At 51.3% G+C, this 20,806-nt stretch overlaps 1 protein-coding gene across 2 annotated transcripts; it reads right to left on the reverse strand.

Moving 5' to 3' along the window:
- Nucleotides 1-1,743: 1,743 nt before the first annotated feature.
- On the reverse strand, nucleotides 1,744-17,514 carry PGF (placental growth factor). 2 transcript variants are annotated; one of them, XM_081048508.1, is made up of 7 exons: nucleotides 17,028-17,452; nucleotides 15,786-15,828; nucleotides 11,370-11,566; nucleotides 10,431-10,507; nucleotides 8,313-8,342; nucleotides 8,145-8,207; nucleotides 1,744-4,441 (listed from the first exon to the last, which is right to left on the reverse strand). In XM_081048508.1, exons 1-7 carry the CDS (start codon nucleotides 17,100-17,102, stop codon nucleotides 4,414-4,416), a joined length of 513 nt encoding a protein of 170 aa, XP_080904634.1. In that variant the 5' UTR covers nucleotides 17,103-17,452; the 3' UTR covers nucleotides 1,744-4,413. The 2 variants fall into 2 exon arrangements, with proteins under 2 accessions (XP_080904634.1, XP_080904635.1); XM_081048509.1 differs by lacking the exon at nucleotides 8,145-8,207 and having other exon boundaries at nucleotides 17,028-17,514.
- Between the last annotated feature and the right edge of the window lie 3,292 nt (nucleotides 17,515-20,806).

Below are 20,806 nucleotides of genomic sequence, written 5' to 3' on the forward strand. Positions count from 1 at the left end.
TTACTCCCCAAATCATCAGAAGCTCCACAACAAAACCCCAACCTCTTTCTCTAGATTCTAGCCTTGAGGTCTTTTATTTCCTCTTCCTAGCTTGCCTTCTCTTAATCCTCAGGTAAATCAACTTAGCTCTTCAGCCAAGACCTCTCTCCTTTGCTCCTTATTTTTCATAGAATGTGATTTTCTTCAGTAAGTGGGGAAACTGGAAGACTTTCACAGGCTAATATATTTTGCCTCCCTCCCACCCACATGCATCTACCGTGTTTCCCAGAAAATAAGACCTAGCCGGACCATCAGCTCTAATGTGTCTTTCGGAGCAAAAATTAATATAAGACATGGTCTTATTTTACTATAAGACAGGGATATAATATAATGTAATGTAATATAATATAATATATAATATAATATGATAATACTGGGTAATATAATATAATACCAGGTCTTTTATTAATTTTTGCTCCAAAAGATGCATTACAGCTGATTGTCCGGATAGGTCTCATTTTCAGGGAAACATGGTACTACAAATTGCCTGGTCCTAGTAGATTCAAAAAATGCTCATGAGTGAATGAATGATCAGGGTAAGCAGCCCACATGCATAATTAAGACCAAACTCTCTACTTCTCTCCATCCCTAGTACTTCTTCCTAGACAGAGCCATTTTAGTTGGTTGCCCGGATCTGCTACAGCCTTATAAGTGATATTTGTACCTCTAGCCTTGTGCTCCTAGGATCCATTCTCCACAGAAAAGGCAGAGTGATTTAAAAAATGTATGTACTATCACTTCATTCCTCTGCTTGAAACCCTCCAATAGTTTCCTCCACATTATAACAAAATTCAAACTCCTTACCCTGCAAAGCCCTCCCTGGTCTGGCCCCTGCCTACTTCTAACATCACGTCTCATGTCCCTTCTTTCCTTGCCCATCATGCTCCAGCCACACTGGGATTCCTTCGAAGGCTGCTGCATCAGCTGTGTCTTCTGTTCGGAGTGTTCTTGTCCTCTGTTTGGAGTGACCTTCATATGCTCAACTCCTTCTTGTCTTTTGAACTTTACCTCAAATGTCTCCTGCACAGAGAGGCCTTCGTGACCTCCTGGTCTGAAGGAACTTCCCTCAAATCCTGACTCATCGCCTTTCCTTATTTTCCATTCAGCATTTATTGCTGCATAAAAAAACTGCCCCCAAACAATTTGTTATTATTATATCTCATGATTCTGTGGGTTAGGAAATCAAAGAATACACAGTTTATCTCTGTTCCATGGGTCTCTGGGGCTTCTGTTAGATGACTATAAAGGCTGGGAGCCTAGAACAACTGAAGGTTGACAATGCATCTCTCTCTCTCTCTTTCTCTCTCTCTCTCTCTACCTCTATATGGCTAGCTTGGGCTTCCTTCCAACATGGTGATCTCATGGTAGTTGGACGTCTTATGTGGTAGCTCAGGGCTCCAAGGACTTGGAACTATTATAGGGTCCTTTCTGCCATATTCTATTGATCAAAGCAGACCCAGGTCAACTCAGATTCAAAGGGAAGGAACAGAGACCTCCCTCCCCTCTCGGGGGAAGGAATGTCAAACAATTCAAGGCCATCTCTAATGTGCAGGAATCACATGTTGGCAATAAGATATTTTCTTATTAATTTTTTTGTTTACACGTGTAGCTTGCTTATTGAGCAAACAGTGGAAGTACAAACAAACCAGTTTTTTTCTCTCTCATCATTGTTTCTAGATGAACTATGTTGATTCTCCTTTTCTTGTCTCTTAATGGTGTTTTGGGCAGATCTTCTAATGCTCCTGTCACTTTAATTTATTAAAGGTTCAGCCCCATCTAGGCTGGTCCATCCAATTTGAGTCTAACACCTCTCCCTCCTCCAGGCAGCACTTGGCTTTGGCTCCAGGGAGCAGGGAGGGGTACAGTCTGCCCTTGCACTCCTCCCCACTTCCCTCTCCACAGTCCCTTTCTCTTCTTTCACATGAGGTCAGGAAGGAGAAATTGGGGCAAAGTTTCTCTTAGCTATGGCCATTTCCTCTCTGGCTGTGACTGCGTCTAGCATGACACACATCCAGGTGCCAATCCCTTGCGGGCGCAGCAGAGGGCCACCCCACAGCACTGTCCCCTGCTGTGTGCCTTTTCTAGCTCTACATCTGATACTCCCCACTCAGCTATGTCTCCTACCCTGTACCCACAGCCTATAGCCTGTGGTGTCTCCTCACTCGCAGGCCTCCCTCTTGGGAGAACACGGGCAAGGCTGCTCATGGCCATTCACCTTTCACCATGTCCACGTGGCCCATGGGAAACTCTTCTTGGATGTCTCACAGTATCCCCTCTCTTTGTCCTCTGTCACTCCTCAGTTCTGTACTTCCCTCAATTCTAATTCAGATGGCACGTGGCCTGATCTGAATGGCAAAGCCAGCTCTAGAGAGGGGGGGGGGACCAGTAACCCAGGTCTCCAGTGACCTCCCCACCCCCCCTTCCTCCTTCCTGGTCTTCTGCTCATGGAGACTGAGGAATGGGTGCTGGGTGATGTTTGGGCCCAGCAGAATTACTTCAGTCAACTCTTAACAAATCCCACAGGCAGCTGCATCCAGCCCCAAGCTGCTTCTGCTTTGTTTTAAAGTTTGGGGTACTCAAGACCCCTTTTTCCTCAGCCGTAAGTCCAGTCACCAATTTGAGCAACAATCAAGTCCACCTAAGACCCTATAACACATGACTATGGTCTGTCTCTCCACTCAAATACAAGCTCTGTGAGAGCAAGTCCTCGTGTGTTTTATTCCCCACTGGATCCTGCCGCTAGGAAGAGAAGACACCAGACCCCTGCACCCCCTGCAAATGAAAAGGTCTCCTGGGGCTGGCCCACACCCCGATCTGTGATCACCAGCCAGAAGTGTATTCTCACCAGAGTGTCTCCCAGGGGGGCCAGGCATCAGTGAACGGACTGCCAAGGGCAGCTGCCTCAGCAGGGCCACCCACCCCACTGGACTGTCCGTGGCTTCCCTCCAAAGCCTGAGGCAGGCCTGCCCCTGGGCCCCGGTGGGTTTGTCCTGAGCAGCCTGCAAAGAGAGAGAATAGGGAACTCCCCTTCCCACAACCCATACAATAAAACAAGGCACTATGTGGGTAAGAGGTGGATGGGAATCTGATAGTACTAGAGATTTGGATTGAAAAAAGTAAAGAAAAACCATTTTTCTCATTTCATGCCAAGACTTTCAGGAGGAAGGCAGAGGAAGATGGGAGGTAAAAGGAAGAAGAAATGAGGCAGCCTCTGCAGATCCCTGTACTCAGCAGCCTGAGTAGGCTAGAGACGGGCATTTCAGTCCCCTGGGGCCAGGACCCAGAGAGCCCCATTCACTCAGGGTCTAGTGGGGGTGGAGGATGGGGTGGCCCTGGGGGGAGGGGAAGGGGTCTATGCTCTTGAATTTGAGGGTATTCAAGGGTGGCTGGGGTCAGGGCCCCCCAACTTTGGGTCTAAGACTATATCTTGGGAACCCCTCATTATGCAAAGAGTGGACTTTAGGGTTTTGCCTAAAGCAGCTGGGAAGAAGGCACCCCAGGAAGCTATAAGAGAGGCCAGAGCCACCCTGAGGGCTGCTTTGGAACCCATGAGCCCTTTTTCTATCCTGCTTCCTTTTTCTGCTGTTGCTCACGGCTGTGGCAGACACGCTCCCTTGGAGAAGCTGACTCCAGACTAGAATACTTTATTCAAGAGAATCTGACTTGGCAGTCAGACAGCCACGCAGAGCACCTTGCTCCATGCCCAGCCTGGGGCCCACTCTTTGCCTGTGTCCCTGAGAGGGGCAGGATGGTGATGCCTTGGCCATAGAACAAGAGAACAATGTCCCAGCACAAGCAGAGGCAAGATGTGAGGAGAGACTGTAGGGGACCAGGAGTGGCAAAGGCCCCAGGCAACCAGTGTTCTTCAGAGCTGAATGTTCTGCTCTCCAGGGTGCAGAGCTGCTGCCAGGAAGAGGAAGCCAAAGGACCCCTCCACCCCCTGCCTGCCTTCCCACTCCGTCAGGGCCGGAGCAGGCTCCTCCACTCCCACCCTGGCCAGGGCTGCTTGTCTGTGCAGAAACCAAGGCCCAAGAACAGGCGGTGTTCCTCGGCGTCTTCCTTCTCCAGCCCTTTGGAGACCCCCAGGGCCTCTGGGGTCTGGCTTGCCCCTCATAAAGCCACATGCCTTGCTTCTTGCCAAGCTGAAATACACACGGGTCCATGGCTGCCTTCTTTCTCTCTCGTTCTGCTTAAGGCACTGAATTCCTGAGGGTCCTGTCCCTCCCTGCCCCTCATCTTGGATGGGGCGAGAGTCATTCAGCAGGGATACAATTGGCTAATAAATAGAGGGCAGGTGCCAGCAGGGAGGTAACTGAGAGTGTGACGGTAATAAATACACGAGCCAGGTGTGGGGTCTCTCCTCCGAGGGGATGGTTACCTCCGGGGAACAGTATCGCCGCACCTGCCAGAAACCAAACACAGAAATCTGTGTCAGCACACTGCAGAGGGTGGGGTCCCTCCTATGGGAGGGGGAACAAACCCAGAGGGGAAGCTTGGACAGGGAGCATGGGGAAATTGCAGCACGCCTGGATCTCTGCTTGCACCAAGGCCAATAAGAAGCTAGGAGCTACCCTTCACCAATCACATACCCAGGTGCCCAGTCCTGTGTTAAGCACTCTCTCATTTACCCTTAACAATATCTCATGAGGGAAGCACTGTTATCATCCTTTTGCAGATGAGGAAACTGAAGCTCAGAGAGGTTAAGAAACTTGCCCAAGGTCACACAGCTTATCAGTGACATGAACTTAGTTAGCTACAGGCACTAATACTTCTGGTTACTCTAGGACAGCAGCCTTCAAACGGGGGTACAGGTACCCTTAGATGTACATGAAGATTGTCCAAGGTGTGTATGAGTATTGATGGTTTTAAAGAAATCTGTTTTTAGCCTCATGTACTCCACCTGAAAATGACGTGTTTTAGAGGTCTGCTTCCCCACGATCTTCCCCACCATCTTGCGAGTTCACAATTGCCTTTTTCCCTTTAAAAGGAAGCATCCTGCCCATTCTGAATCCTGTGATAGTATTTTGCCCCAAGGCAAAAGTATTGGGGTGGTGGTGGGGGACACTGAACAAAAGAACAACTTGAGATACTGGTGTAGGTACAAGCCTTTTACAAGTCAGGTAGTTTCCAAGTCTTTGCTTTCAACAAAACTGAGGAACAACTTAACTGAATTGTCAGCTAATATGTCATGAGAAGTAGTTTTTTGTTAGCAGATCACCTTGAGGTTTTTGGCAAATAACTTGCAAGGAGTTTGTGGACGAAAAAGGGTCCACATACTAAACCTGACAAGCTCAGGGGAGGCCAGAATGGCAGGCCCTACAAACTCAGACATGGAAAGTAACCAAACAGGATCGTCTAAACACAAAAATCCCTAACTAAAAGCGGTCACGGCAGGTAGTCACGTCCTAGACCAGTAGCTTCCTTGATGAAGTAAAAGTGAGCTTGTCTATTGTCTTTTTGCATCTAAGATAACATACCTTTGAAATGTCAAAGTAATCTCCATTTCCAAACCCCTCAGGGCATTTCTCACCAGAGCACAGGACCATAGAACCCCTCATTGTTATCTTGAAGCCCACATACCATCTCTATGAGCTGTAAATATTAATTATTAACTATCCTGTACCCACCAATGTAAAAGAAATATGTCTCTTTCCGTTCTGCTTTTTATCCAATCCCTGCTTCGCTTTCTCCTGCCCCCTTAATCTACCACCAATGAATTTCATGTAACCTTCCTTATGTCTCCTCCTTTGATTCTAATGTATAAAGTAAGCTGCAAAAGTGCCATTTTCTGGAGCATTTTCTCAATCCGTTGAGATTTTGCTTCCCAGCAATTGTCAGCAGTTTGGCTCAAATAAACTCATAAAAATTTTCTACAGGTTTGGACGGTCCTTACGTCAATAAGTTCAAGTGATTAAGTAACATTTAGTCCCATTTATTTATTTATGTGAACATGGTTTCTCAACCCTTTCGTCTATAAAAAATGATGAACAGGAATCGAATGAATGCTGAACCTTTAGTCTGGCAGGAGGTAACATTCATTAACAGGTTCATTAACTAATTGAAAAGAGGCAGCCACATCCATGTCATTGAGAAGTATTCCCAATGAGATTGGTTGTACTTTTATGTTTAACATTTATTAAAATATAATGCATTTGTGCTGTTTTGATCAGTTGCCACTACTAATAATTATTGTGAAGATTCATTCCAGGAGAAAATTTAGAGTTTTATGTTCACAGGAAATTTAAAATAATTCAAATTTATATACCATTGTTGTGGCAGATACATGTGACATGGTGATATACAAAAGACTTTTGAATGTTAAAAAGATTATGTTAGGCTGAAATTCTGTGGGGGAAGTGAAATGGAAATACAAGTTCAAGGAGAAAAGAAGCAATGTAAATATGCAACTACTATTAAAGGAGAGTATTCATGTATATATTTTATATATGGGGTGCCAAAAAATGTATAACAAGTGGACACTTTGGTCAACGTTGCTCAAGCAGTAGTTCGCCATAATCAGAAGTGTCTGGACGCTGATGCTGTGTTTCCCCGAAAATAAGACCTAGCCGGACCATCAGCTCTAATGCATTTTTTGGAGCAAAAATTAATATAAGACCCAGTCTTACATTACATTATATTATAAAGACCTGGTCTTATATTACAATAAAATAAGACTGGTTCTTATATTAATTTTTGGTCTAAAAGACGCAGTAGAGCTGATGGTCCGGCTAGGTCTTATTTTCAGGGAAACACAGTGGTAACCACTTTGAGTACCTCTTGTAATTGCACAAGTCAAATGTGACTTGTATTCATCTTTTGTTCCCGGTATATATTGAGTAATACAATGTTAATAGCTTTTTCCTTTCTTCAAATATGTATACATTTTTTGGCACCCCCATTTTATATATATATATAAATATATATATATATGTATGTATATATATTAAAGTGGATGATGGTATTAAATTAGGATGCCTTATTTTATAGGATACATCTGAAGAGTTATATAAGGGCTTTATATTAAAATATTAATATTTTAACATGCGAGAAATGATATGCTTTGCAATTATTTACAATTTTGATAGAAAAGTTCAATGTTAACTTAAAAATGAGCAAGGGAGCACATGGGTTTTTGAAACTCTTTCAGGAGATTTCCAAATAAGACGTTTGAAGACTGCTGCCCTGGCAGATGGAGCAACTGGATGCTTTCTATCTGGGGCTGGCTGGGCCCAGGGGAGAAATGAGGGCCACACACCTTCAGGGAGACCAACTTCCCTGGAACCCTGTCTTTGTGGAGTGGGGTGGAAGTCTCTGCTCATGAAGGTGTGGGCCCATGGGGTAAGACATGGGTCAGCTCCAGTCCCACGGCATGAAATAATTCCCTGGAGCTTAGAGCTGGGAGGAAACTCAATGTGACTGAGTTACTGTAGATATGAAATATTTTATGTTTACAATTTACTCACAGATTTGGGTTTTCCCTTTTCTAATCCTCTCCCAGCCACACTCAGGCCTGGACTCCACGCTGGGCCTCCATGTGTGAAGCCAAGGTGGGCAGGTCACACTGAGAGGGAAAGAGGAAGCCAGTGGACTCCTAGGTGCCCTGGGCGGGGCGGGGGGCGTGCATAGTGGTCTGGGAACTAGTGGGCAGTTGCCCCTTCCCCAGGACCACTAGGAAGTAGCCCTGGGTACGGTTTCAGCTGTTGGACTTTTAATCACGGGAAGGTAAGCTTTTAAGAGTAAGAATCTTGTTGTTTTGTTCACTGGTGTAACTGGCACACAGTAAGTGCTTGGTGAATATTTCTAGAATGACTAACTGCTTGGTGGGCCCCTGACCCCTCACTTTACAGAGAAAAATACTAAGCTCAGAGAGGTGACATTACTTGCTCCAGGCCACACAGAGACTTGGGCTAAGTCAGGACGAGAACCAAGGTCCCCTGAGGCTTCCTGGGCCCTAGAATCTCCGGCAGCTCCCTGTTCTGGCCCCCAAGACTGCTCTGGGCCTTACTTTCCCCTTCCCCACCACTGCCCCATGCTGGCGGGGGGCTCCCCTCTGGCCCAGCCTCCTTGCCATCCCTGGGCCCCACCCCACCCCGCCGCACACTCACAGGTGGCAGTCTGTGGGTCTCTGCTTCTCTCTCTTCCTCTTCCCCCTGCCCTTGGGTCTCCTCCTGCAATAAGCCAAAAGCGTCAGGACAGAGTGGCTGGGGGGGCCCATGCTAGGACAGGGGCTGGCAGGCCGGAGAACAGTCCGGTGCCCCAGTCAGACCACTTACCTTTCTGGCTTCATCTTCTCCCGCAGAGGCCTGGGAAAACAGACAGAGAGGGGCAGGGGAGTATCAGGAAAGCAGTAAACGGGGGCTCCCTGCCACCCTCACACCTCCCCTCAAACAGTCGGAGTCCTGGTTCTGCAGTTGGTGCTCTAGCCACTAGGGGGCAGCATGGAGAGGCGGTCAGAGACCTCCGGGCTTGAGCTCCCACTCTGCGCTCGGTGACTCCATCAAGAGAGGTTCGAATTCCGTCTTGGCGCCCCTCTGCACACCCTCCTGCATTTTTCAGCCTCTTGGCATCAAATCTGGTGAACTGTATGTCTGTTCTCTGCTGCCTTCTCTGTTCACTCCCTTCCTTTGCTCCTGCCCTTCTTTCCAGGGTGCACTCAGCGTTTCCTCAAAGACAGTAAATGAGGGGCAAGGCCATGGACTGGGGGATGGTTGCTACCAGCTAAGTCTGCTTGTCAGGACACAACTGCCACCCCTGCCCTGGGGTTGTGTGGCGCTGCAGGCAACAGCAAGAGGAGTGGTGGAGGGGTGGAGTGAGGGGAGGTAAGCACTGCCCCACAGTCACCAGGAATGTCCTGGCTCTGCCTCTGAGCTGTGGCTGTTGGCCCAGAAGGGAGAAGAAAGGTGTTCCTGTGGGCCAGCTCGTTGGAAGTGACAGGGCTTCAGTCTTCCCTGGGAACAGGGGTGGGAGGGTGGGGCGATCTGGCCAGGGAATGCTGCCCTAGGCTGGCTGTCTCCCTTGGGAGCCAGGGCAGGGTACCAGGGCCTCTTGGACTGCCTGGTCATGTCTCTGTCATCTTGGGCAGGTCAGAGACACTCCTGGAGCCTTAGTGTCCTCGCCTGCCGGCCTCAACAGAGTGGTTGTCGAAGGCAAAGGTGAGGTGCAATGTGAAAGGTCACCGTTTAGCACTGTGCCTGGGAGGGTTCATTACCAAGCTGTTGTTATAAGGCTAAGCCCTGGCTGGAAGAGACAGAGGAAACAGATCAAGGCAGGGCCCCCAACAGTGGTATAGTGAAGAGTCTGGCTTCAGGTCCAAGAGGGCAGCCAGAGCCCTGGACCCTAGGCAGTACTGGGGCTCCTGGAAAGTGTGGTAATAGCCATGAGAGATAGCATGAAAAGTGGAAGGCCTAGGGGTTACACAGGCTGGGGTTTACTCACAAGCTGTGGCAAATCATGTAATCATACCAAGCCTCAGTTTCCTCATCTGTAAAATGGGGCTGACAATAGAACCGACTTCCCTGGGAGGTTATTATGAGAGTAGGAACCTTGTCTGTCTTGCTCACCACTGTATCCTAAGCATCTATGACCGTGTCTGGCATACAGTAGGTGCTCGATAAATGTTTGCTTAGAAAATTTTGCATGAGAATGTGAACATTTGAACACTGAGTGAGAAAACCCATCAAGTACTTAGCGGGGGTAGGAACAGAGTAGTCTTTCCCCCTCTTCCCGCCTCAGGATAAGGCTTAGGGCCTCTTGTCTGGTGCTTCGATCCATGGCCCAGTGGCATCAGTACAGCCCCTCAGACCATTTATTTCCCTGGGCCTGGTTGGCAGTGCCAGGCTGCTCCTCCTGGTAATTAACGTTCAGAGTGGCCTGGGAATGGGCAGCTAGACTGGTGCTGGTCAGAGGCTCTGCTGGGTGGGGTGTAATTTTAAAGAAACCCCAGTACCTCCTTCCTGTCTGTCCCCTTCCTCCTACAAAGGCTTGTCCTGCCCTGTGCTCCTCTGCCCAGTTGCCCCTTCCACAGGCACCAGCCTGGCCCAGAACTAAGCCCAGGCTTGCAATGTCCTGTCTCAGGTGTTTCTTCCAGGGCTGTGACAGCTGCCTCCCATCTTGGGGAGGGTGATGGTGTGCCCTGAGCCCCTGCAAGTCTGGGAGGGACCCAGCCCTCCTCTGCCCCTGTGGCTTCTCAGCAGCTGTGCTCAAGCTGCTGGGACCACTTCCCCAGGCAAAAACCAGTTGATGGGGAGACAAAATGCAGCTGCCACTGCTCCCTGATTTCCCTGCTCTTCCTCAGCCAGGAAGGAAATGTGGCCTGCAGCTGCCATGGGCAACCACGTGGCTGAGGCTGCCAAGTGCATTGGGCTTGTCCCTGCCGCTCCCTAAGGACCTACCTGCACTCACAGCGCACATGCTGAGAGAATGTCAGCTCCACATAGGAAGGCCGGTCCCCAGAACGGATCTTCAGGAGCTGTGGGGAGAGAAAGGTTGGATGCTCGGCCTGGGGGGTGGCCGATGGGCTTCCAACACTCTCTCCAGCCTCTCCTGGAGGGGGGGCCAGACTCCCTGTTTCCCACCAGCTTTTGGACTATTCCCTCATTCTGCTCTGAGTGTGGAGCAAACAGCCCTCCCACCTGCACATGAATCTTAGGGGGGCCTCATCCCTCCTTCCCCAGGGCCACCGGCATAGCAACAGCATAGGAAGAGGGGCCATTCTCTGGAGTCAGAGAGACCTAAGTTCGAATCTTGGCTCTTCCACCTGCTGAGCGCTGATCTCAAGTTCCTTGTTTGTGAAATGGGAATAACACTTGCCGTGAAGGATTGAATGTTGAGGTAGCATTTGTGGAGTACCTACCATGGTACTTGGCTTTACTCGTAAGTGCTCAGTAAACCGTGTGTGTGTGTGTGTGTGTGTGTGTGTGTGTGTGTGTGTGGCCAAGCAAAGATCAGGGTACCAAACGCTAACCAAATGCTACTGATATGAACAGGGACTTCTTGAGTCTGAGCAGATGTCTTTTCTAACCTCAACCAGATATCCTGGGTCCAGAGGAGGGCTAAGCGAGAGCTTGGGAAAGCCGGTAAGGGAGGAGGTGGGCGGGCTCAAAGTTGGGTAAGGGAGGAGGTGGGCGGGCTCAAAGTTGGGACGGGGGCTCCAAGAGGAGGGGCACTGTGCGGGGTGGTAAGAGCACAGGCCTGGAAGTCAGGGGCACGCCTGTGACCTTGGCCTGCCCTCCTTCCCTCTCCAGGCCCCTTTTAGCTGGCAGGTTCCGTGGTCCCCTGAGAAGGGTGTGGACAATGGGGCAGGCAGGACATGAGGAGGAGACCCTCCCTACCTGCATGGTGACATTGACCGTCTCCACTGGCACACAGTGCAAGTTTTCATCACCACAGCAGCCAGTGCAGCGCAGCAGGGAGACGCAGGACGGGCTGAACATGTGCTCCACCTCACTGGGGTACTCCGACACGATGTCCACCAGCCTCTCCAGGGCCCGGCAGTAGCTGCGGCCCCACACCTCCTGGAAGGGCACCACTACGAGGGGGAAATCAGCTGGGTCAGGCCAGGCGGGGCCTGCTCCTGGAAGCCCTAGTCCTGGCTCCCTAGGCTCTGCAGCCTCAGGTTTAGTCCACATCTCCTCCTCCAGGAAGCCCCCAGGCCTTCTGAGCGCCCTCTGTTCTGAACTGATATGATCCCGCTGGGAAAACTACTGGGCCCTTAGCTCATCTGCCAGACAGAAATTCTCGTGGACTGGAATTCCTCAGGGTCCTGAGCTCTCTGCTCTAATCTTAGCTCAGGTACCCACATCTGCCTTAGTGCCCTTGGAGCTTCGAGAACCCTGCCCTGGCAGCTCCCCAGGCCTGCGGGGTCTTTCTCAGGCCTGACCTGGTGCTTCCTCAGTTTTGAGGAATCCGCAGAAAACAGTTCTGTGGATTCTGTGAGATTGGCTTGCAGAGTCCCAAGGGGAGGGTTAGTCTTCCCCGAGTCCTTATGTTCTGCCCCACTCCGGGCCAGCTCCTCTGCCAGGCAGCTAAGACTTCACTCAGCAATGTGCTCCATCCCCACCCCTCATTGTAGCGGGACCAGCACTTCCCACCAGATCCAAACTAGGTCATATTACCAGAATCACCACTTCTCATTCCGAACCAACAAAGCCTACCACCCTTTTCTCAAGGCCCACCTCCCCGCCTTCTCCAACTTCTCTAGTATGAACAGACGTTCCTTCTTTGAGCATAACTAGGCCCCAAGGGCTTGCCTTATCTCAGTCACTGGTAGCTTTTATCTCCTTTACAACCAAGTTGAAGAGGCTCTATGAGGACAGGGACCAAGCACCCGGTAAACACAGGCTAAGTAATTACTGATTGATGAGGTGATAGTTCCCTGAGGATTATCGGGGACATCCCGGACCCCCACAATGTCCTGGTGGTCAGGACCGGGAGCTTTTGGGGGCTGATCTGGAATCTTTCAAAAGACACTGTTCCTTCAAGGGAAAGCCTGGGGCCTGGCCCCAAACAGAGGCTCACAGGAAGTGGGTAGCCAGAGACAGGAGATCTGACATCTAGTACTGGCCCTACACTGGCTGTGTGACCTTGGGGAGGTCACTTAACCTTTCTGGGCATAACAATTTCCTAATCTGAGGAAGAAGAAGCAGGTTGGAAACAGATGGTTGCTAAGGTCTCTCCCAGCGCTGAAAGATGGTCTGCGATTCCGTGCACACATCCCAGCCCAGCCATGAGCCCATGGGCAGAGAACTATGTCTCCCACCCTGAGTCATCCTGCCTGTGGTGGGAGCGGGCATGGACACTGGGTCACCCAGGGGCCCTGAAGCCTCTGCCCTAGAGCAATGGCTCTCCTAACAGCCCCTCACTTCCTTCCAAGGCCCTTTCTAGGAGGCAGAAGGGGCCGAAGTCCAGCCTACGAGGACATGAGTCTCAGGGTAATCTCAGAGGAAAAATAAACTTCAGCCCTAGCAGAGGCCCTGGGGAAAGGCTGCAAGTTGGTGGAAAATACCAAAGAGGTGGTGTGTCCACGTGGAGCTGGCCAAGGAGGCCACAGAGGCAATAAACCGTGCTTATCTGAGCGCCTGCTACTCCATTCTGTCCTGTCTGCTTAGAGGGCACTAGGGCTGGGCCCAGGGATGGTGGAGGACCAGATTCCCTGATCCTACTTCTCCAGACCACTGGGACATTCTCCCGGAACCCCCAAATGGGAAACAGCCCCTGTCCCCATAGGCAGCCACAAAGCCCTAGCGAAGCCAGCAGGGTCAGAGGGGCACCTCCCTGTCGTTAGTTCATGAATGCGTGTTTAGTCTAAAATCTTCATGAGCACTATGCAACTCTGAAAGTTTAATCTCCGCCTTCTAAAACATAAATAAGGAGAGGAATAGCCAGCCGCCGAAGTGCCATAGAAGGTCCTGCCCTGGGACCAGCCATTAGGGAGGGGGACAGCAGCAGAGAAGGGGTACCCCAGCCCCTACCATTCTGCAAACAGACTCCCAGCCAGCTGGGCTGTTTGGGCCCCAGCCAGGTTAAGCAGAGCGGCTGGGCCTTGGCGGCAAAAGAAGGGATTTCCTTTCCTCACTCCCATACCCTACCATACAGACTGCATCAACAGGGCCCTGAAATCTGCCACTTTCCAGGCCACATGGCCAGATCCTGTTGGGGAAAGGCTGAGAAGGAGATGAGGTGGGTCTGTTTTACCTGGCAGCCACGAGGAAAGAGGATAATTCATCTGTGGAGGCCGCTGTCTGGTGTGTGGTAGAAACAAAGGGGGCTGGCTGGGTGAGGGGCCGCCTGAGAGAGTGGTGACCACTCCCAGATGTGGGCTGAGCCCCTCACGAAGAGCTCTGTTCAGCTGCTCCTGAGAGCACTTCCTCTGGCCCCAGAGCTGCTCCAGAGGCAGGGGTGGGGGTGAGAGGAGTGGGAGGCTGTGGCCCCGTCAGGCTCTGGGCCAGGGCTAGGCCGTTTGGCAAGAGCTGCTCCTGGGACCACGAGTGAGCTCTCATCTCTCACCAGCCCTGTGGGAGAGCCTCCTAACTGGCTCCAGCTGCCTACCAGCCAGGACTGAGGAGACTCAAGAGGGAAATGTTTAATCCTGAGAACAAGCTCCTGGGGAGGCTGCTGGGGAGGGAGGGGCCACAGGGCTGGGCAGAGCTGCTGGCCACCAGCCTGAGCCCGGCAGGTGTCCTCTCCATAGGCACTAGTGGGGCACACGGCCAGCCTGCCGCAAGGGACGCCCTACTCACGCCTGCTCATCCAGGACCTGTGGATACTTAGGCGTGTCCAAGGCTTTAGGTAACTCCAAGGGCCTCTCTGAGCCTCAGGTTCTCCATCTATATAATGTGGAGACTACGAATGCTCAGCATAGAATTATAGTAAATGCCCAATACTATTACCATGATATTAGTAGTAAAAATCAACATCCATGTTTGCAAAGTATAGACCATGCTTTCTCTTGTCTGGGGTTGGCGGGAGGGGATGGCATTTTCAGATTTTGATAACTGGGGTCCAAAGCTCCTGGGACTTCCCTTGGCCACAATATAGGCCTCCTAATTAAGATGACAGGTGAACTGTCCTAATAAATCAACCCTGCTAAGCCTCCTCACCCTGATTCCCTGGGAGATATATACTCCTGTGTCTCCTCCATGGAGTCAGAGAATCCCTACAGTCTTAGAAAAAGAACCTTAGATATCATGTAGTCTACTGCTCCCATTTTACAGATGAGGAAACTGAGGCTCAGGCTTCTTTGGTAGCTTTGATACACCAAAAGCATCAAAAAGGCCATGGAGGGAAGATGATGATGGGTCCTTCCCCAAATCTCAGAGAACATAATATTGTGCCAGTCCTAGAGGGCACAGCAGGGAGAGGGTAAGATGTGGGTCTGCTACCTTCTCCACCTTCTCATTGCCAAAGGGGTCTGGGATTCAGGCATGGGAGCATGGCCAGACCTAGGAGAGTCTGGCAACCAGGCAGGCAGGCCAGCAGAGGGAGGCCGTTCCCAGCTATCATTGGCTATTACACGCGTGCCCATGCATGTCCCTACACGCTCCCTCTCCCTTGGAGCTGTGGGAAGCCTTAGCAGTGATGTGTGGCCTCGCTGCGTGTCTTGGAGAGACAGGGAGGGAGGAGCAAGGCAGTGGGTCTGGCATCAGCCTCCTGCCTTCTGCATGCATGTATGTCTCTTTGGCAAACTTCTCGCCCTTTGAAGATTCCCTCTTGATTCAACTCAGGGTGGGGAGTGGACCGGCCAGGGAGGGTGCGACTCATGTTCTGTCTGTTTGTAATCAATGGAAAGGCCTGGTCAGATCTCTGCAGCTCCACCAGGGCTGGCTTCTGGGAAGGTCCCCCCCCTCCTCCCTGAGTCTCTTGATTGCTTGCCCACTGCATCCAGCTCCCAGATCCCCAGTCTGGCCCCTGGCACTCACTGCCCACACTGCCCTCCAAGACCCTATCTGCCCTGTGACATCATGCTGAGAAGGGGCTCTGAACCAACTCGACCAACCCTGGACATATCGGCCCCAGCTCTACTCTCTGGATGCTGACCCTGGCCCAATAATACAGCTCCCTAGGCCTCTGGGTAACAACAGGGGGATTTCTCAAGCCCTGCCAACTTTGTCAGCTAGGGTATCAGCCAGCTTGCAGACTCTCCCCAACTTAATATCATCCTGCACCCACCCCGTGCTAGTTCCTTCCCGTCCTCTGCAGAAGCTTGGGAGGAGAAGGCTTGGTGAGCACAGGTACCAACCCAGGCTTACCTTCCATCTCTGAAGAGCTGTTCCCAGCAGATAAGGCCAATTGCTGTGGACAGAAAGGTATAGAGATGAGGGAGACCACCTTGGGCTTCTGTGCCCTGGGGCTGAGTATAGAGGACCTTCTGAGCTCCTTCCTACCCGCTGCACACTCTGTCCTGTCTCAGAGCTGTGTCTTTCCTGGTATAACTAAAACCTCACTGGACCTTGGATGCGTCCCAGCCCTCACTCTGGGCTCAGTTTCCTCATTTTGAGAAGGTGGGAGGCTGGACGCTTTTGGAAACCCTTTGCCTTCTGTGTCTCAAAGACCTTGTAATCCTTTGGGGTCTCTCTCCTACCCAGCCCCCAGGCCAGCCCTGCTGGGCCCTGTGCAGCCTGCCTTGGCTGGGTGCCAGAGCCCAGGGGGAGGTGATCAGCTGGTGGGAGCCGAGGGGCTGGAGGGTGGCGCCATGAGCTGGTGCTGCTGGTAACGTTATACCTCTGGCCACCCCTGCAGCAGGCAGGAGGGTGGTGGACGGTGGGGCTCTTCTGCCTCAGGGGAATGTCCAGCCCACCACTCCTGGGCTGGGGCTGGGGACTCCCAGGGCAGTGGGACAGTGCAGTGGGAAGGCAGCTCATTGGCTTTGTCAGGATTTCACTGCCCAAACTGGCTCCTAGCCAGACTCACCCAGCTCCTGGGAAAAGGGCCCTGCTCACTTCCCCAGGCCCTGCACTCAGGACCTCCAGCTACCCACCCGGGAAAGAAGGCACAGTAGGACCTCTTGTCTTGCCCCCAGCCCACCCTGGAGCCCTGTGCTCAGTCTGGAACCCTTGTGGGGGCAGGGCCCAGCCTCCCCACCAATGGCCTCTTCTGGCAGCTTCCTCTCCACCAGGCCAGGTCAGAGGTCCTGGGGGCGCCTGCCTGGTCACAGGCCTCGACCCTGACCACAAGTCCGGGACCGCCTGGGATTAGTGGAGAGATGCTTTTAGCAAAGCCACTGGGGCTCCAGGGGCCAGACAGGAAGCCTCCCTCCCTTCCCTGTGGCTTCCCTGCCCCCGCCAAGACGGACCCTGGAGCTGGAGGCTAGGACAGCCCAGGCTGAAGTCTCCTCCCAGAGGACGTGGTCCAGCCTAGCTCCTGAGAAATGTGTGGACATCCTGAGAGGGCCAGCTCTTGGGAGTGGGTCTGTGATTTCAGAGCGCCCTGCTTTGAGTGCTGAGGGTCGGAAGATCAGGGGACCCAGGCTGGGAGGCGGGAGCGGGTCTTACCTGGGGCGGCACAGCAGGCAGCGCCAGCCCAGCCAGAAGCTGCAGGAAGCAAGTGAACAGCCTCATAGCAGGCATCTTCTCAGACGTCCCAAGCCAGGGGGCTCCGATGGAAAACCACCATGCTCGTCCCCCTGGGGGAGCTCCTGGCACAGGAGGAGAGGAGCAGAAAGGGGGAATGGATGCCCCTCTCACTGTTGCCCCGAGGTCCCAGCTGGTGGCCCGAGCATCCTCTGGAAACCCTGGGAATTCGAGAGCCCACAGGTAATGTTGTGGCTGGAGAACCTGATGCGGAGCGCCCGGCGTCGCGGGGCGGTGTGGGCAGGCGGGTCCCCGGGGAGGGTCTATCGGGCGCCCAGCGAGACCCCAGGTCCTCTCCCGGCTGGCCAGTGAAGATGCGGCTTCCTGCTCAGACAGCAGACCCCTTCTGGGACTGGAGCTTGTCGTCAACTGGGTTTCAGAGGCCGTGAATGGGGCGGGGCTCCAGGCCCGCCCCGCCCACCGCAGACGAGGCTCGGGTCCCGGGGAGCGGCCAAGCGCCGAGCCCCGCCGGGGTGGCGGCAGCGGCGGCGGCTGCGTCCGCAGTAAGTGAAAAGAGCGCTCGGATCGCCGACCCTGGAGCCCGGCCGGAGCCCAGCCTGCAGCTTCCCACGAGGCCACCCGGAGCCTGGTGCCAGGGCAGCCGGCACCCAGTGCCCGCCATCAGAAGGAGGCCCACAGCTCAGTTCTTCTAGGCTGGCCACCTTGGGTGGGGGAATCCAGCTGTGGAGTCCAACGTCTGCGAACAAGGCTCAAAACTTTAAGTGGTCTCTGCAGAAAGGCCCCAGACCCCTAGGAAGGCAGCAGTTTGGTCTGGCGCTCCACGGTGACACTTTAAGTCATCCCCACAATCCTCAGGGGTGAAAAGATTATTAACCCCGTTTTAAGGCTAAAGGCACTGAGCTTCCAAGAGTGTCCCTGCACGTATATATATTGTACATACATATACACTCTTGAAAACTGCGTGTGTGTGTGTGTGTGTGTGTGTGTAATTGACAGAGACAAAACCCAAGCCACATGACTCCAGAACTGGCTCTCGCCCCACAGCATCCTGCTGGCAAAGCACTCAGACAGCAGGGCAGCCTAGCTGGGGACACCTGGCTGGGGGTGCTGCCCTATCTCCTCGTGTGGGAAGCAGTTTTCTCAGGCCCTCCCTGTGAGCACACCACATGTGCCTAGGGTAGCATTTCCTCCTGGGCCCAGGAGGAGGAGGAAATGCTCCAACTCGGCAGGGGTCTGCCGACAGAGGTCTTCATGTGTCTGTGCAGGCGCCTTGGCATTTAAGTGTGACTGTGAAGAGCCACCTGTGCTCTGAATCTCTGTGTGGTCTGCGTTTCTTCGTGTGTCCTCTGTATGTATAAATGTCGCTTGTGTGGGGGTCTGGTCTCCTGGTATCTCTGTCCGTTTGTGTGATTATGTGTGCGTGTGTCCACTGCATCTCTAGGTGTGTTTGGAAGTGTGTCTGAACGGGTATTTCAGTGGGATTGTGAATTTGCATGTCTGCCCGTGTCTTTTGGTGTGTTTCTTTCTGTGTGTGAGAATGTCTCAGCCAGGTTCTGTGTGTGATTGCGCATCTCTCTGTGCCCTCCCAGCGTCTTCAAGTGTTTATCACAACCACCACCCTCTGTGCACAGCTCCCTGGCTGCAAGAACCTGGCAGGATTTGGGGTCATGGGTTGGTCCGGGCCTGGGGCTGGTGGGTGGCTATGGGAGAGGAGGGAGGCCTGGGAGGTGGCCCCTGCAGCGCACATTCCAGGCTGAAGCAGAGAGGCCGGGGCAGCCCCAGCTCTCACCCCAGTGACCTCTGCGTCCGCTGCCTGCCTGCCCACCCACGAGGTGCTGCCAGAGATGCTGCCTCCCTTCCTGGCCAGCCCCAAGCCTGGAGGTCCAGTAGCCAGGGACCAGTTACCAGCCAGCAAAGCAGGGGCTGCAAAGAACTTTCTGATGAGCTCCAACACGCTAGGATTCAAGAGGCAGACAGACTTGTTCCTAGGCCCAGGGTCATAGTGGAGGTCTAAGAATCGCTGTGCATGTGTATGGGGGTGAGTAGACGTGTGTTTATACGTATCTGGATCGTATGTTTGCCCAAAGCATCTGTGCATACACACACATGTGTTTGTGTCTCTTTATTTTGGATTTGGATTTGTGTATGTGGGCATGCGTGTGTGTTGTGCATGAGTGTGTGTATTAAAGTAATCATGTTATACATGCTTTTTTATAACTGAATGTTTTGAGCACGTATTCATTGGGCATATTTGCCTATAACTGTATATGTATAGAGCTGTGTACATTGTATATGTTTGTGTGTTTGTATTGATTCTTTCATTCGACACATATTGCTTCAGGCCTACTACTGTGTTTCCCCGAAAATAAGACCTAGCCTGACAATCAGCTTTAATGTGTCTTTTAAAGCAAAAATTAATTATAAGACCTGGTATTATATTATATTTTATAGAGCCTATCTTATAGTAAAATGAGACCGGGTATTATATTGTATTAATTATATTGTATATAATACAATATTATATTGTATTGTATTATATTATATTATATTATATTATATTATATTATATTATATTATATTATATTACAATATTATATTGTATATAATACAATATAATACCCGGTCTCATTTTACTAATTTTTGCTCTAAAAGACGCATTAGAGCTGATTGTCTGGCTAGGTCTTATTTTTGGGAAAACATGGTATGCTCCTGGCATTGCCCCAGACGCTGGGAATGTGTGGAGGTACCACTGAAAGTTTATGTTCACTGAGGGTAGTAGGGGTACAGATGGCTGGGGATGGCACAGCTCTCTCTACACTCTGGAGTGAGCTCAATACCTGGCAATCTCTGCAATTCCTGCAAATGTGCCTCAGTGTTTTTGTCACTAAACTGTAAACCACACCCTTCTAAACCTGGCTTCTAGGGTTGTGAGATGAATTCGCTAGGGTAGGTAGCAGAAACCAATAAGACCCCAAAGTGTCCACGAGTTCAGTAGAGGTTTCCTCCTGCTCACATCCAATCCAGGGCAGGTGTGCTGGTGGCTCTGCTCCTTTGAACTGGGACTCCTACCAGCCCTATAATCTCAAGTGACTTCCAGAGGCCAGCTGCCTCCATCTGAAGTGGGAATAATAACAGTACTTACCTGATGGGTGAGGACTGATAAAGCACCTGGGGTGCAAGAACGGCAGTTGTTAGGCACGATTTCTAATAAATTTTTTTTTTGGATTTACTTTGCTCGCCTGTATTTCTTGACTGCAATTACACAATATATCATTAAGAGACTCAACTTACACATGTAATCTGAATGCAGTGAATGAGCAATAAATTTTACTACTCATTCCTCAATATCTTTTACAAAACCAGGGCTTGGATTTTGATTTCTTTTTTTTTTTTAAGTTATTGGGGTGACAATTGTTAGTGAAATTACATAGATTTCAGGTGTACAATTCTGTAATACATCATCTATAAATCCCATTGTGTGTTCACCACCCAGAGTCAGTTCTCCTTCCATCACCATATATTTGAGTCGCCTTACCCTCATCTCCCTCCCCTCACCTCCCTTACCCTCTGGTAACCACTAGATTTCTAATAAATTTTTAATGCTTGTTAGAGATATAAAAATATTATAGTTACAGAGCGGAGTCCTTATCGTCATGGGTATGAGAGAAAATAAAGAATCTCACACTTCTGCCAACTGCAGGGAAGCAAAAGAATAGAGGGATTGGCATATATATACATAT

This window comes from Rhinolophus hipposideros (genome assembly GCF_964194185.1).
Source record: "Rhinolophus hipposideros genome assembly, chromosome: 5".
In the NCBI taxonomy this organism is placed as follows: domain Eukaryota; kingdom Metazoa; phylum Chordata; class Mammalia; order Chiroptera; family Rhinolophidae; genus Rhinolophus; species Rhinolophus hipposideros.

Bases quoted from the DNA above. Each gene is read 5' to 3' on its own strand.
- PGF (XM_081048508.1), bottom strand. From the start codon at position 17,102: ATGCCTGCTATGAGGCTGTTCACTTGCTTCCTGCAGCTTCTGGCTGGG. The intron at 8,208-8,312 runs GTAAGTGGTCTG...GGCTTATTGCAG, and splicing joins GAGAAGATGAAGCCAGAAAG to GAGGAGACCCAAGGGCAGGG. The intron at 4,442-8,144 runs GTGAGTGTGCGG...GGTTTCTGGCAG, and splicing joins AGACCCACAGACTGCCACCT to GTGCGGCGATACTGTTCCCC.